The 18,551-nt window shown below is 31.4% G+C and overlaps 1 protein-coding gene and 1 long non-coding RNA gene across 2 annotated transcripts; both read left to right on the top strand.

Annotated features, from left to right (window-relative positions):
* Positions 1–6,744: 6,744 nt before the first annotated feature.
* LOC127808623 (uncharacterized) lies at positions 6,745–9,363 on the top strand. Its single transcript, XM_052347193.1, has one exon. The coding sequence runs from the start codon at positions 6,745–6,747 to the stop codon at positions 9,361–9,363; it is 2,619 nt and encodes an 872-aa protein (XP_052203153.1).
* Positions 9,364–11,283: 1,920 nt separating this feature from the next.
* Positions 11,284–12,147, top strand: LOC127807479 (uncharacterized). The gene is made up of 3 exons (XR_008024692.1): positions 11,284–11,334; positions 11,653–11,751; positions 11,826–12,147. It is a non-coding gene; the product is annotated as an uncharacterized LOC127807479 (long non-coding RNA).
* Positions 12,148–18,551: the final 6,404 nt, after the last annotated feature.

An 18,551-nucleotide genomic window follows, 5' to 3' on the forward strand; every position in this document is an offset into this window, starting at 1 on the left:
CAAATAAGTATTATCTGATGCACGATTACTGCTTTTTTTTTTTTTTGGCCACCTTAGTTTAACCCACCCTAAACCCCACACCAGCGCGGTCAAAGGTGGATTTGGCTGGGTGAAGGACCTAGCATCAATAGTCCTACGTATTTATAAATTCAACTCACCTTCTCCATTGTTAGGGACAATCAAAGTAGGCAAATGAGTCATCATTGAGGCAAATTCCAACCACCCACTAACTTAAGAAATCTCAGGAACGAACAACATGTTTTTAACTATACGCTGCAATGCAATATAACAGAGCAAAACAACATTACAAGAAAAACGAGTTTTAACGACGGAAAAATCAGTCGCTGAAAGTTGATTTTCGGTTGTTAAAAAGTTGTAACGACGGAAATTTTCCTGTCGTTATTGCCTCCGAGGATAAAAGTCTTTAATGACGGGAATGATAAATCCGTCGTTAATTATATTAGCGACCGTATGATTTCCACCGTTAAAAATAATTATTAACTACTAAATTATAAGTCAATAACGACAATATTTCCGGTCGTTAATAGTCTAAATAATTAGCGACCGTATGATTCCTGTCATTAGAAATAACTTTTTAGTTATCAAAACACAAACCAATAACGACAATATTTCCTCTCATTAATAATGTGAACAATTAGCTACGGTATGATTCCTGTCATTAGAAATAACTTTTTAGTTATCAAAACACAAACCAATAACGACAATATTTCCTCTCATTAATAATGTGAACAATTAGCTACGGTATGATTCCTATTGTTAAAAAAATATATTTTTTTTATTTTTTTTAATAGTATGAAAACAATTGCTAGTCATCAATGACAAAAACATCATGTTTTGATATAAACCACCATACCTATATATCATTATCCATATCAAATTGGAATAAAACTCATAAAATTAAACATGTCATTCAAATAACACCAAAGTAATCAGTATTCATTAGCATTTACACACCAAAAGTAGTATATATATATAAGTGTTAATTGCTAACAAATTACACCAAAAAAATATGTTGAACTAAAAATAACACTTTGACAATTATATATACTATTCAAAACTAATGTATTACAAAACACTATATATAGTCATAAAACTGTTCATGTACTCCAAGACAACAGTTGCTTCCTTTAGAGTCTTGTTGTCTCATTGACCTACAAAAAAAAAATAAAAAAAATAAAACATGAAATTAGAGTCAAAGAAATGTTCATGTTTTCTTTATAAAATGTTAGAAATAGAATTAATAAAGCCCAAACGTTAACGTCTCCATCACAAACTACATAACATACAATCACTAAAATATACCAAAACATAGAAACCCTTAAATATAAAGTAGATTGAGATGTAGATTAACAAAAACACAAAGCCTTAGTTCTATGGAATGGGGCCACCTATATGAATTCTAATTTGTGAATTATCTTTATCCATGACCATATCTTTTGTAAGATCATTAGTCCTATGACCCAACATAAAATATTTAGAAGATGACAAGTATATCATATTTTGCATTCATGGCTAATCTCACAAAACAAAAAGCCACTTTCTCTTCATGCAACAATTTTCAAACATAAAATCTTCTTCTAGCAATCCATGAATCCATATTGGAAGGATTCAAATCCTATATTTCAAAATTCTCTTTTTTTTTTTACAGCATTAAAAATTACTAAATTAGATCTTATATTAAAGTTTTAAAGGCTTTTTAGATTTTATATAGATATATATATATATATGTATGAATCATGATTGATACATTAATTCTATTTCTACGAAGACTCAAAATCTGCTCATATTTCCCTAGCATCTATATAATAGCCTTTGTAAGAAAGTAGATGAAGCATCCAATAGCCATTAAGCATGGACATTCCAAAATAGATGTTGTAAATGTATTCAACACGTATGCCCATATGATATGCTAAATATGCGTTCTACAAGCACAAGATGACATTGTATATAAATATCAGATACACAGTATAGTTATTGTCTTGTATAAATAAGTGTTAATGGAATTGCTTGCGGCTTTTTCCAGCTTCAGTTTCAGGAATGCGCAAGTAAGGGTTGCTCTATTACATTCACAATTCTTCAGAAAACATTATTAAGATCTTCTAGCTTTGTGCTGATAGGTAAAAAAGCCTTTATTCCCGTATCTTAACTTACCTAGGGAGTAAAAATTTTGTGTCTTTTGTGTCACTAGTTTTAATCAATTTGGATGGTTATTTACATATTTAGCTTTCTTGAAAATTCTTATAAATTAGGGAGATTTTGTGAAATTGGTAAAATTTTATTCTGAAAGTTTTGGTGAATTTGTTCCATTTTCCTAATAGCTGTAACTGTTGTGTATCTCTATCACAAATTCAACAAAACTAGCTCTATTTGGTGTTGCAATTCTAAACGACCTTCCATTGTCTGCAACCACCAATTTTTTGCATTCATGGAAATTCTAAATTTCTCTTAGTTTAAAAAAGAAAATAAATATTTCTAAAAACTAATTTAATTCCATGTCCGATAAGTCAACAACGGAAGTTATACTTGCACAAATCTTAAAAAAGGTCGGGGGGTAAACATAATTATTTATATATGATGTTTATAGGCATGAAAAAAAAACCTACAACAAAATCTTTAAAGGAATCTTATGAAACATTTTAGAAAAGAATAGAGCATGAGTTGTTTATTAAAGACATACCCTCTTATTCACCTATAACTTACTTTTGGCATCTAACAAGCCCACATACAACACACTATATAAAAATATAATCAACATCTAAGGCTCACTAGAAGAGTCGTTACATATTAAATCTTATCACTCACATGATACATATAGTAATAAGCATTAAAAATTTTAAAAAATGGGTGATCACCCACCACCCGGATGGAGTGATTAAATCTTATCACTCACAGGATACATATAGTACTAAGCGTTAATAATAAAAAAAAAAAATGGGTGATCACCCACCACCCAGAATGAGTGATTAAATCATATCACTCACATGATGCATATATATAGTACTAAGCATTCAAAATTTAAAAAAAGGGTGATCACCCACCACTTGGAGGAGTGATAAAATTCTATCACTCATAATATACATACCTCGAACAATGTTGGTATCACAAATAATTATCAACTCCATTAACATACTGGTCAAAAAGTCTATCATCCAATTGCATCCAATTCCTATCCATCGTACTAAATACAACAAAAATTGATAGTATTAGAGATAGATTAAATTATAGAGCACAAGAATATGAAATAAAAAGCACTACCAGTATTCATGTACATATATATATACATATACATATATATATATATACATATACCAACCTAAAAGAAACAAAGCTCTTATATTAGTATTCTTTACATATATATTAATAATTCAAAAAAGTTAAAACTTTTGGCACACGCATGACATTACTCAACTAATATACAAACTTGGTATGATCAATACTAACTTGATTACTTAATCCATACTTAATTTGGTATGATTAATACTAAGTTGTTAACCTAAAGTCCATAAGAAATATATTTTTCAGATCACAGGCTTACAATTCATGAACATACACATGCAAGCACATGATGTATGGGGATAGGTATGCATATAGCAGTTCAAGCAAGTATATGTATAAAATTCAACAAGCTAAGAGTAAACATGTAATACTCCGAGAGCCCAAAGAAGTTAGTATATATCGAGGATAGTGTAAGAAAGGAAACAACAACAGCTGATATCTTTTGGGCTGAATGTTGGCAAATAACTACTAAGTTAAGCGTGCTTGACCTGGGGTAATCCAAGGATGGGTGACCCCCCTGGGAAGTTTGGTAGGCCCATCAGGGTAAGTTGTTCCGCTCTTTCTTATCGCTCGAACGGGATGTTACAGATGGTATCAGAGCCGACCCTCGAGCCTCTGAGCGCGGTGGTGCACTACAACAAAAACTGGCATTAACGACCAAAAATTAGCGACAACATTAGTTTTGGTCGTTAATGTAGTACTATTAACGACTAAATATAAATCCCGTCGTTATAAGATAACTTTTAACGACAGGCAAAATAAGTCGTCGTTAATCAATCATTTTCCCGTCGTTATTGGCTAAATTTTTTAATTCTAACTATAAAATAAAAAAAATATTAAAATTTAAGTACTACTTATAATAATTAATTTATTATAATTATTATAATAATACAATATATCAAACTAATTAATTTATTATAATTATTAGATTTATAATATAATTATATTTTTAAATAAATATTAATTTGATACAATAATTTAAATTATTTTATTACCATATTTTAGATTAATAATTTAAATTATTATTTTATTAGTTATTATAATCATAAATTATTTTATTTTTATCAATTAAATAATTAATAATATTATTTGTATAAATGATTTGATTTTTATTTAACAAATTAATATTTTAAAAATAAAAAAAAGAGGAAAAAATGTGGGCGGGATTACTCCCGCCGTGTATATCTCTCCCTCTCTTTTCTCTCCCTCTCCCTTTCCCCTTCTTCCCCAAATCATCAAATCCCTAACTCCCCTCTCTCCCTCTCTCTCTCTCTCTCTCTCTCTCTCTGTGAAGTACTCCCACTGCCCATCGATTCGCCGCGCTTCCTGTCGTAGCCACTGCCGCTGTCGCTGCCGCTGCCTCCGCCTCCGCCTCCGGTTGCCACCGCTGCCAAATCTGCCTCCGTCTTCGCTGCCTCAAAGAAGGTATATATATATATTGTGTGTGTGTATATGTAGTCTGCGTGTATATATATTATGTGTGTGTATATGTATTATGTGTGTATATATGTATATATGTTTTCTGTGTATGTCTATGGATTATGTGTGTATATATATATATTTATTTGATACTTTGAAACTTCGATTCGACTGATCGTGTGGCGCTAAAGCTATATAATCTTGTATAATGTGTGTATGTATATATATTACAGTGATTGCATATGCTCGATCCTGCTTTCCTTCCTAATTTGACTATTTAGAGCAAGCTTCTGATGTTAAAAAAACAGAGGAATGTACTGTTATAAAACCAAAAGATTCAGTTGCTTCTAATGTTAATTGTTACAACGTACTTATGAAACCAAAAGAAGAAAAAAGCAAGCCACAGCATCTAAATTAAACAAAAATTAACCTTAATTTGTTCTTAATTTTAGTTTTATTAATGTCATTATTAATGAATGGTGTCTATAATTTGAGTGTGAAATATAAGAATTAACTCAAGAAAAAATAAATTATAAAAGGTGTTCTGGTCAAATGACCAAAATACATGAGGTATATACAATTAATTTATCTTTTTTTTTTGTTAAATATAATTTTCAGTTTTTATTTTCAAAATGTTAAAAAAACAATATGGTTATCGAAAGTAATATCTAGTTTTATATTTTAACAAATAAATAAAAATTGACAAAAAGACTTTATGAGTACTCTTTATTGGGCTTCTTATGGATTAAGTTTCCTTCAAAATGGGCTTATATTTGGGTCATTATATAACCTAGCCTAGCCTTTTATCAATAATGAACATGAATTCATTGAACAATAATGCTTAAAAGCGTTAAGATTGTCATAATCATAAGTAGATTGTTTATGTATTACAATAATAATAAGGTGCTTTATAGGTGGATGGGTGTTTAATTTAATAGGATAGAGACATAAAATGTTGTTCATATATATTTATGAACATATATGAACATTTTAACTAATTCGCAGAGGGTAAAATTGAATATATATTTTCATATATGAACATTTTTGTTAGTATATATATATTTTCATATATATATATATTTTTGTTAGTATATATTTCAATTACGCCTCTCATTTTACATACTACTTTATAGTAGTATGTAAAAGATACACGTATGGTAGTATTGAGTGTTAATTGACCCAGATGTCCTTACTTTTTATTTTAGTAAGACAAAAATAGTCACTTGAAAGGATAATTTTGAATGTTGAAAAAAACATTTATTTGTAAAATGAGTAAGCGCCATTACTCACCAATTAGGTTATATTAGGGAAGGTCAATTTATGACTTTTTATTATTGTTCAACTAGTATATGAATTCCAGAATATCCTTAAACAATTAATGTCAATATTATTAATCTCTTTCTTCTTAAATTTGAGATTTTTAGGAAAACACTCTTATTATCCAAAACAGAAAAAAATAGATAGAAAATAAAAAAAATGTTGGTTTATTTGTGGATGTGGAGTCCTAGTTATCTTTTAGGGTTGTAAAATTGATGCTTTAATTAAAAAGCACATTTTTAATTTTAATTGGTGTAAGTAATTACTTTATCAGTAGGCATTATTATGGGGGCGGGAGGGGTGTTACTATTAGTCCATTAGGAGACATGAAATCACCCAAATGATTTATTTATTCTCCCAAGCCTAATCATGCTCCAATTTTAGAGCTCTCCACCTCAACAAATGTACAGTGATTGACTTTTACAAGCTCAAAAAGTTTAAGTTACATTATAATTTTCACACACACACAAGCTTTTAATTGATTCAACAAGCTTTGAATTGTTCAAGTAATAAGTTGGCCTAAACTTTTGTTTACTTGCTTTTAAAGTTTAGTTTTCTAAAAGTTCATACAAGTTTAAAGTCCAACTCTGATAATGAGAAGCTAAATTTTGTTATGAATAGCCAACTTTATTTCTTAAGGCTTATTAGCTAAATGATATTATTGTTATATTGTTTAGGTGAAGTACAAGATTGTCATTCTTTTATGAGATAATGGCACCTAGTAAGGAGTGGATGAATCTTGTCAATGATCGACTTAATGAAGCTTATCAAATAGGGGTACAAAAGTTTCTAGATTATGCTTTAAAGAAGTTGGGTGCCAAAAATAAGATTCGGTGCCCATGCACAAAATGTTGCAATACTGATCTTGGAACTCGTGAGTCTATTGAGGCACATCTAATGATACATGGAATATCTGAAGGGTATACATTTTGGTATCATCATGGTGAACTAAGCAATGAGCCTCAATCTGAGTCTGAGGATGAAGAAAATGAGATCTTACAATATGATACTAGTGCTCCAGATGATAGTGATGATGAGATCCAACAATTCATAAATGATTTGTACCCTCAGTTTAAAGGATTAGATGAAAATAATGAAGATGTTGAATTTCCAAATACCCAAAATTTGCCTGAAATGGAGCCGAATAATGGAGCCAAACAGTTTTACAAGTTGATAGATGACCTTGAGCAACCAATATATCCTGGTTCACTAGTTTCAAGATTATCTGCAATTCTTAAATTGTTGCATATCAAGAGTCTTGGTCATTGGAGTAATAAGTCATTTACTATGTTGTTGCAATTGTTAAAAGAATTCTTACCTGAAGGGTCTTTCTTACCAGACTCATACTATAATGCGAAAAAGGTATTGCATGACATTGGTTTGTCTTATGAAAAGTATGACTCTTGTGTGAATGATTGCATGTTGTATTGGAAGACCGACAATGGATGTGACTGTTGCAAGGTATGTGGTGCTTCTCGATGGAAGAAAGATTATCGTAGTGGAGAATTTAAGATGAAAACAAATGGTAAGAAAATACCAGTAAAAACTCTACGTTACTTTCCATTAAAGCCACGACTTCAGAGGTTGTTTATGTCTTCCAAGACAGCCTCTTCTATGAGATGGCATTTTGATAAAAGAGTAGATGATGGAGTGATAAGACACCCAGCTGATTCAATGGCGTGGAAGGATTTTGATAAAGTCCATCCAAATTTTGCCTCAGAACCTCGTAATGTTAGACTTGGTCTTGCTAGTGATGGCTTTCAACCTTTTTCTAATTCAAGAACACCGTATAGTATATGGCCAGTAGTGCTTATTCCGTATAATGTGGAGCCTTGGGTTTGCATGAAGCCGTCTAATTTCCTTTTGTCAATGCTTATCCCAGGACCAGATGGACCAGGGGATGCAATTGATACTTACCTCCAACCTTTGATAGATGAATTAAAGGAGTTGTGGGAATTGGGTGTCGAAACCTTTGATGTGTCAACACGTCAAAATTTTATGATGCATGCAGCTTTGATGTGGACGATCAATGACTTCCCTGCTTATGGGATTTTATCTGGATGGAGTACAAAAGGAAAATTAGCATGTCCTTGTTGTAACAAGAATACTTTTTCGACAAGGCTTACTAACGGTGGGAAACAATGTTATATGGGTCATCGACGTTATTTGCCTATGAATCACAAATGGAGAAATAATAGGGTTTCTTTTGATGGTACAAGGGAAAGAGGGGTCGCTCCAAACTTACTTTCTGGTGTAGATGTTCTAAAGCAAGTGCAAGACCTTGAAGGGATTACTTTAACTAAATCTCGTCAATTGAAGACCAAGATAAATCATGAAAATAGGGGAGATAATTGGAACAAAAAAAGTATATTCTTTAAGCTTCCATATTGGAGTACACTTTTGCTACGACATAATTTGGATGTGATGCACATTGAGAAGAATATATGTGATAACATTCTTGGAACTATCATGAATGTTAAGGGAAAGACTAAGGACAATTTAAAGTCTCGGCTTGACTTAAAATCAATGGGCATACGACCAGAGCTACACCCAATTGTACAAGGAGACAAAGTTTTTTTACCACCTGCAAGTTATGTTTTGTCTCCAAAGGAAAAGGATGCATTCCTTATATTTTTAAAAAAATTAAGGGTTCCTGATGGATTTTCATCCAACATATCTCAATGTGTTAACCTCAAAGACCACAAAATTATCGGTTTGAAGAGCCATGATTGTCATGTTCTTATTCAGCATATACTTCCTATTGCATTACGTGGCATCGTTCCTAATGATGTATGCGAGGCACTCACTGAATTGTCTTTGTTTTTCAAGATATTGAGTGGTAAGGCATTAAGGGTAAAAGAAATAGAGCAAATTGAATCTCAAATTTTTGTCACTCTCTGCAAGTTGGAAATGATCTTTCCACCATCTTTTTTTAATGTAATGGAGCACTTGCCGATACATTTGCCAAATGAGGTTAAGGTCGGTGGGCCCATACAGTATCGATGGATGTACCCCATGGAGAGATATTTGTATAATTTGAAATCGTTTGTTCGTAACAAAACACACCCAGAAGGCTCAATTGCTGAAGGATACATTGCTAGTGAGTGCATGATGCTTTGTTCAAGGTACTTGCCTAGCATGGAGACAAAGTTTAACAGGCTGGATAGAAATTACGAGGGTGATGTGCACAATGGAGGTTCACTTGTGTTCAACCAACGTGGGAGACTTTTGGGAGCTGGAATTACCCGTGATCTAGAAAACAATGAGTGGATTGAAGCACATATATATATTCTAAGGAATTGCAGCAAAGTTCAGCCATTTATTGAGTAAGATCCAACTTTAATCTTAATGTCACTTTCTTTTAATTTTGTTATACTCAATAATAACTATTTTATATCTGCAGAGAGTATTCTAGAATTCAATCAGTCACAGCCTTACAACTATCCAAGCAAGAGTGGAATATAAATTTTACTAAATGGTTCAAGTTTAGGGTAAGTGTATTGTGATTCTTTTTATGCTTTATTTTAGTATATGTGAATTCACTTAAAATAATTGATTTGTAGGTTGCAAGATTACATAGTCAAGATCGGAGCAACATAGATGAGAGCATGTTGTCATTGTCCCGTGGGCCATTAAAAAATGTGGCATTTTACAATGGTTACATTGTCAATGGGTATAGGTTTCACGTGGAACACTATGATAAAAAATTAACGACACAAAATAGTGGAGTAGTTGTACTTGGTGATGTGGGAAATGGGAAGGATGAAATAGACTACTATGGCATTTTGACCGAAGTAATTGAGTTACAATATCTTGATAACAATAGAGTAGTACTATTTCGATGCAAATGGTTTGATGTTCATGATACAAATAAAGGCATCAAGGTCGATAAATATGGATTCGTATCTATTAACCCATGTCGATTTTTGAAAGGTAATGATCACTTTGTATTAGCCAATCAAGTGTCCCAAGTATTTTATATGGATGACAACTACATCAAAGGATGGCATGTAGTTACAAAAACACAACCTCGTGATTTATATACTTTCCCATTTCAAAAGGATGATGACATTGATGATGCAAATCAAACATTTGAAATCAGTCCTCAAAATGCATCAATCCCACCTGAATTTCAAGCTTCCACCTCAATGGATATAGGTGATAATGTGCATTGGACAAGGAAAGATATGGGCCCAATGGTCGTTAACACAACTATTTATTCAAAGAAAAGAAAGGAAAGAAACTAAGGTATTAAATTTTATCTCTTTTGCATTTACTTTTATATGTGCATGCATATATTGTGCATACCTAGTTTTTTATTGTGCATGCATGTTTATTTTGTTATATGTTACTAATTTATTTTGGTTGTGCTTTGTAGTAATATGAAAGAGACAAAGGATAAGGAAGGCTCAAAGACTGGTAAACATGTCTTCATACCTCCAGGTACTTTACTTAGAGGAAAGGTAAGGGGTTTGTCAACTTCAAGGCCAACATGTTCTTCTAATAGAGGATCAAAAGTCTCAATCGAAAAGAAAAATGAAAAAGGAGCTAGTAAAAGTTCGCAACGTTTTGTTTTTGAGGCAACAAAGGGGTTGGTGTTGGGGAACCCAGGTTTGTATTATTGTATGCTTTTTGGCCCTTGAATTTGTTCAATTAATAGCATTTTTTTTTTATCTAAGCAAAGAGTTTTGTGATAGGTAACATGTTGCTGCACAATTTGCTTTTCTACTTTGAGAATAGCAAAATAGAATTAGAAAAAGAAGTTGACCCAGACAAGTACACTTACTTGGACATGCTAGAGACATGCTCAAAACAGCTAGATATATATACTGTTGGGATGCACATCATGTATGGGGATGAGATGCGGGTTACATGTGATGCTGATTTGCTTCAAATGTTTCAAGGAAGTCATAATGAAATGAATATTCATATCTTTGTGTACGAGGATAAGTCAATACGCCCAGTTTCCTTCAAGTTACCAAAACATATCGAAGGATCAGGTTTGGAGATATTACTTCTTAGTTGATTTTAGATCTTTGAAGATATTATTAGGTCCTTAAATTTTGTTTTTTCTTGCTTCACATAAAAAGAAATAGGATATTATTAGTTTGTATTAGGCGCACATGTTTGAAATTGTTTTCTTCTTAAGTATTTAATTTTACTAATTAATTGAATGATTATAGGCCATTTAAGATATTTATTTGGAATCCATTAGGTTTTTTTATTTTGTTTTTTGTTGCTTCACAGGAAAAGAAATGGGAGATCATGGTCATGATGATTCAGTTAGTATTGGATGCGCAGGTTTGAAATTGGTTTCCTTTGAAACTTTAATTCTATTTTTTAATTGAATGATTCTAGATCTATTAAGTTTTTAATTTTTATTTTTTGTTGCTTCACAGAAAAAGAAATAGAAAATCAAAGTCATGATGGTTTAGGCCGTATTGAACGCACTGGTTTGATATTATTTTCTTCTTAAATTTTTAATGTTATTCTTAATTGAATGATTCTAAATTTCCTAAGATATTTATTTAGAACTTAATAAGTTTGGTTTTGGTATTTGTTGCTTCATAGGGAAAGAAAGACAAAATCAGTCAACTAATGATTTCCAATGTCTTCCAGACAATACACTAATTGATAAAACTGCACCACAGCCTAATGAAGTCGAACCGCATCCACATCAATCACCAATAAAAAAGAAAGGACGAGTGGAAAATGATGGTGTTTATTTATCATAATTTTGGTATTTATACACATTAATACATAATTATGTAACTTTAACAAATTTATGTCAGACAAACAGAGAAGAGTTCGAGGAATGAACAAGAACAAAAGAGTTGCAGCTCTGAAAAATGATGACCGACTAGAAGTAACTTTCTACAAAAATCGAGCTGTTGGACCTAATCATGAGGCTTTTTCAAGACACTTGGGACGGATTGTTCGTGATTTTAATATTTGTTCTGTTAGAGTTCATAGTTGGAAGGAAATTGGAGAACAAGAGAAGAGCCACATGTGGGCTGCAATTAAGGTAAATAAAAATTAGTTGATATATATATTTTCAATTTTGGTTATTGATTTGTTCAACTTTTCTTTGTAGGAGAAGTTTAAAAATGATAATATGGAGGATCACCGTAAAGATGCACTTTGTCACATGCGTTCCTTATGGAATAATTGGAGGTCCTTATTGAATAGAAAATATATCAAACCGTACAATAGTGTACAAGACATTCTAAAGAAAAAACCCATTGAGATTCAAGATCAAGAAGATTGGGAATGGCTTGTCAAAAATCATTTTCAAGCTTCATCCTTCAAGGTAAACAGTCTTGATTTTCTTTGGTAATTCTACTTCTAGTTTTTTAAGGAGTAGCATTTCTATCTCATTGATATACTTTATGTTGTTATTAAATTCTCTAAATTTGGATAGGAAAAAAGTGAAAGAAATTCAAAAAATAGAAAGCAGCCACGCATGCCCCATAGGACCGGAAGCAAACCAATGCGAGAGATTGCATACCAAATGGTACTATAACATATACCTTTAACAATTTTCTTACTTTATACATATCAATAGTTTGTTAGATAGTGGTTACTCTAAACTTTTCATTTTATTTAGGGAGGCAAAAATGGTCATGAACCCAATTTAGCCGAAATGTGGTTTTCAACTAGGAAGAAAGGTGAGAAGTTGGTGGAGCCGAAAGAACAAGAAACATATGTAAGTTAAATAGTTAATGACACTTGTTTTAATTTTCTTGTTCAATTTTTCACACCCAATTGTATTTAATGTGTATTAAATTATACCATGAACATGTTTTGTAGGATCAACTAGTTCAAACCATCCAATCGAATCCTGAAATGTCAAATCTTGAAATTATTGAGACTTGTTTTGGCCCCCAAGTCAAGAATCATGTTCTTTTGTATGGTGGCGGGGTGAGACCTAAAGAATTAAAACTTGCATCTTCAAGCAAGAATGAACTGGAAGAAGAGAACAAGATGCTTAAAGACCGGGTGAAAGCTCTAGAAGATGCATTTAAAGAATTTATGCAATTTAGGAGTCAAGATCAACCTTCTACATCTCAATCTATTGAGGTAATATATAATTCTGTTTATCCCCCGACTTTTTTTTAGATTTTTGCAAGTATAGCTTCTGTTGTTGACTTATCGGGCTTGAAATTAAATTAGTGGAGTAGAAATCTTTATCTTCCTTTTTAAACTAAGAAAAATTTAGAATTGCCATGAATGAAAAAAATGGGTGGTTGCATAAAGTAGAAAACCAGAAGCAGCAAATTTCTAACATATGCATAAAGTAGAATGCACATTTGACATATATATAGTTATTTGACATACATGCATAAAGTAGAAAACCATACTTTATGCATAAAGTAGATGGGAACTATATGCATAAAGTAGAAAAACCAAAAGCAGCGTAAAGACAACAGAATTGCACATTTGACATACATATAGTTATTCACACAGAGAATAGGAAAATGCCATCTTCATGAAGAAGGCTTCACTTGTAGAATTCAAAGACGATAAGACATATTGGAATGGCTCACCATCATGGAATTTTAGATGCTCATAAGCTCGATTTGGTTTAGGGAAAGAAGTACATAATATTGTTCACAGTGTGTTCTTTGAGGTTGGTAGCTATAGATTTTGCTACTACATGTTCCAAATTATTTTGGAGTAGTAAACCATTGAATGAAATATGTTTCAAATTGCAAATTGTGATTTTTGACGTGCATGGCCAAGTTTACTAGGTGTATTATGTGTCAAATTGACATTGTTGAGTTTATCTTGAATTTGTGGATTGGGGGCATTAATGACCCAGTCCAATATAAAGGAGAATTACGATTTCTCTACCCTAATCCAATTTAGAAGAGGATGGGAGAGAGTGTGAACTGGGGATGCATTATATTATAAGCTTAGTTTATTGACATAATAAAATTTATTGGTCATCTCTAGCTTGTAGAAGTAGGCATCAAGCAAAAATACATTAAATTTGCTTCTCTTAATAAATTTGATTTTTTTTTTCTTGTAGGATTGTGATTGGATTTTTTTTTTGCTTAGTAAGATTCAATATTGCTGGTAGGAGTAAACATCATATTTGCTCTCTGAAACCAGATTTGTCGGGGACTGGGTTTTGTTTTGTCACTACATGCTCGTGTGAAATGCCCGTTTTGGGTAAGCCTGAAATCAGGTGGGCGTTCGTTAATTGCCCATTTGTTTTTGGCAACAGGTCCATTGAATTTAACCCTCTTCTCATTGCGTGGCCAGTGGGCAGTGGGAATGCCCCCACTGCCTTCTTTTCAGAATTACTTTTGTTTTTGTCTACAGTTTCTATATGCAAGGATACATACACTCTAGGTATGCATGTCTGTGGTAGAGTTTTTTTTTTTTTTTTTTTATATTTCATTTATATAAAGTAGATTTTTTTTTTATTAAAGTTGGCAGCCAAATTAAGCACTCTAAATAGGACCTATTTGTATTTAACGATTTTTAGTTAACTATAGTTCAAAATTAAAATTAGATGCTATTAGTTAAAAAAAAATTAAAAATGCAATCTAAAATTAAAACAATCACAAAAGTTTAGGTTTGATTTTAAAGAAAATTGCTCTTATTTACTTTGCTGGCTGTGGCCTATTTTATTGATCTTTTCTTTGCCGGATGCATCCTGTTTGGAACCTTTTTATGCATATGTAAATTATTTCAAAAAGACAATGAGCCACGATAGCTATGGTGTTGTTACTCCTTTTTTACTAGAAAGTCATTGGTTCAAGTTGTGGAAATAGCATTAAAAAAAAAGTTGTGTGAAAATTAATGACTTGCAAAATGAGGAGCGTGCATGGTGAAATGGGAATGCCTCCCCCTTTAATTTTATTTATTTGTAAAGTATCTCTCTCTCTCTCTCTCTCTCTCTCTCTCTCTCACACACACACACACACACAGATAAGCTGCCTTTCATTTTGTCTTTCGAAGGGTGGTGGGTTTGTATGAAATAAAGTGCTCCGTTCTCACAATGTACGACACATTTATTAATTGATTTTGTGTTGTATTGCTGCTGGATTGAACAAGCTTTGCACTGGTTCTGTTGATTGTGGAATATAGGACTATAATAATTTTTCTTAATTTGCCAGAATATGTGTTGAATACATATGTATCATAATATATATTATATTTATTTTTTATTATTTTATGTTGGGTCATAGGACTACATTTTAGTAGATAAAGAGATGTGAGAAGATATGGTGATGGATAAAGATAATTCACAAATTAGAATTCATATAGGTGGCTCCATTCTATAGAACTAAGGTTTGGTGTTTTTGTTAATTTACATTTCAATCTACTCTATATTTAAGGGTTTCTATATTTTGGTACATTTTAGTGATTGTATGTTATATAGTTTGTGATGGAGACATTTTGAGATTTGTTAATTCTATTTCTAACATTTTATAAAGAAAACATGAACACTTATTTGATTCTAATTTAATGCTTTATTTCTTGTTTTTGTAGGTCAATGAGGCAACAAGACTCTAAAGGAAACAACTGCTATTTTGGAGTACATGAACAGTTTTATGACTATATATAGTGTTTTGTTGTACATTTTTGAATAGTATATATGATTGTTAAAATGTTACTTTTAATTGAATATATTTTTTGGTGTAAATTTTTGAATAGTATATACAATTGTCAAAGTGTTATTTTTAGTTGAACATATTCTTTGGTGTAATTTATTGGCAATTAACACTTATATATACTACTTTTGGTGTGTAAATGGTAATGGATAATGATTATTTTGTGTTATTTGAATGACATGTTTAATTTTATGAGTTTTATTTCAATTTGATATGAATAATGATATATAGGTTTGGTGGTTTATATCAAAACATGATATTTTTGTCATTGATGACTAGTAATTGTTTTCATATACTATTAAAAAAAATAAAAAAAATTAAAATTTTAAAAATTAAAAAAAAAATATTTTTTTAACGATAGGAATCATATCGTCGCTAATTGTTCATATTATTAACGAGAGGAAATATTGTCGTTATTGGTTTGTGCTTTGATAACTAAAAGTTATTTTTAACGACAGGAATTATACGGTCGTTAATTGTTTAGACTATTAACGACGGGAAATATTGTTGTTATTGGGTTATAATTTAATAGTTAATAATTATTTTTAACGACGGGAATCATACGGTCGCTAATACAATTAACGACGGGTTTATCATTCCCGTCGTTAAAGACTTTTATCCTCGGAGGCAATAACGACGACTGACGATAGGAAAATTCCCGTCGTTATAACTTTTTAACGACTGAAAATCAACTTTTAATGACTGATTTTTCCCGTCGTTAAAACCCGTTTTTGTTGTAGTGGTGGGGCAAACCTCAGCGATGATGCTGAGTCCCTAAGGGGGGGTGCGTGTAGGCACTTTAGGCGAATCCCACATTGGCCATGCATTGAGGGGAGATCTGGGACCGATTGTAAGGTCACATGATGAGGACATCATGTGCTCAAGGGGGGAGAATGTAATACCTTGAGAGCCCAGAGAAGTTAGTATATATCGAGGATAGTGTAAAAAAGGAAACAACACCACTTGGATACCTTTTGGGCTAAATGTTATCAAAGAACTCCCAAATTAAGTGTGCTTGACCTAGGGTAATCCAATGATGGGTGATCCCCCTGGGAAGTTCGTGTAGGCCCATCAAGGTAAGTTGTTCCGCTCCTTCCTATCGCTCGAACGGGATGTTACAAAACAATTGTCCCTAACCTAAATAGTATAAGCTTAGCAGTGGACGAGAAGGTCTCATGATAATCAATCCCCTCAATTTGAGTATATATAGCCCTTAGCAACAAGACATACCTTGTAACGTTCAATTATTCCATCAAAACGATATTTGATCATGTAGACCTATTTGCAGCTAATGGGTTTGTGACCAAGTGGTAGAGAAACCAAAGTCCATGTCTTGTTGTTTTCCAATGCCTACAATTCAAGTGCCATAGGCTCTCGCCAATTTGGATCAAGGTTAGCTTTGTAATACCCTAAGTCATCGTGAATAAAAATTTGGTATTAGACCCTAAAAAAATTATTAAAATTTTAGTCAGTATGTTTAAATTTAGTAGTGAAATTTATTTAATGATATAAGGTATGTGACCCTAAAGAAATTATTAGAGTTTAAATGTTTATTAAGTATAAATTTATTTTTAAGTTGTATGTAATTAAAATATGCTTATGTATCAGAAATTTTATAAATAGTGCTTATGCCAAAAATTATAGTATGTATTTTCTTACTGTTATATGTATATGTGTATAAGCATGTAAATAAGTATAAATGTATATGTATATGTATATATATATATACTAGGGAATGCCTGTGACTAAAGGCACGGTATAAATAATATAAGAGTAAATAATATTAAGATTAAATACTGAATAAAAATAAAAATAAAAATTATTGTATACTTATTAACGTTGCATAATAAAAAATAAAAAAATTAAATTAAAAAAATGCTCTACAATACATACCAGTTAGTGCTATTGCTGCCAAACAAATATAAAAAAAAAATATATATAAAAAACTACTACTACTGTTGCAAATAAAATGTGAAGATTATCCCCTCTCTTGCTTCGCATACATCATGGATTTTTTCTTCCTTTTAACTGACTTTTCTTCTTCACTCGATTGAGTTGTTATTTATATAAGAACCAATGCATGCATTGATGAAATTTAAAAACACATGAAGCACACAGAACTGCAAACTCACTATGCATTACGTTAAAAAGGTGTTGAACGTAACTATTAGATAATTGGGTACATAAAATGTGAATATTATCATGTAATGTTTTTTACACGCTAATATTCTTTCTGTTATATTAAATTTTGTTTTTGTCATTTTCTTCTTTCCTTCAAAAGTTCTTATTATGTACAAACACATTAACATGTTGTATAAATGCTTCAAGAAAACATTTCACATTCAATAAAAAGAATTAAATAAATATTAAAAAAAAGACTTTTAAAAAATGTACATAAAAAAGAGTATACGATACTATGCAATCTATATAATCTCAAAAAAAAAATCTATATAATCTATATAAAAAAAGAAATTTATATAATCTTCAGAAAAGAAAATTTTAAAAATTGTTGAGAAACCATACCACATGATGTGCATTTTTCTTTCCTTTGCCAAAAGGGATAGCCTTTGATATTGCTTTGTCTGCGCCTATAAAAAATAAATATAATATATTAAGAAATTATTTTTAAAATTATCAGAAAATGTATATTCAATGTTTAAGTAACTTTTAGACTTTCCTCACAAATGCGAATAGTATTAAGGTCACGCTCATCACGGATAGCAACATTAACATTTCTTTCCTGAAGAAATCGAACCTATACATACAAACACTTTAGAGTGAAAAATCAAACTTTATACACATAAATAAAAAAATTAGTAAACGAAATTAATATTACGATTCAGTGTAGGTCTCCATCCACCTATAAAGTATAAGGAAAAAAACATTTTATTA

Source organism: Diospyros lotus, chromosome 8 (assembly GCF_014633365.1).
Source record: "Diospyros lotus cultivar Yz01 chromosome 8, ASM1463336v1, whole genome shotgun sequence".
NCBI lineage: Eukaryota > Viridiplantae > Streptophyta > Magnoliopsida > Ericales > Ebenaceae > Diospyros > Diospyros lotus.

Coding starts and splice junctions, on each gene's coding strand:
- LOC127808623 (XM_052347193.1), top strand. CDS start 6,745: ATGGCACCTAGTAAGGAGTGGATGAATCTTGTCAATGATCGACTTAAT.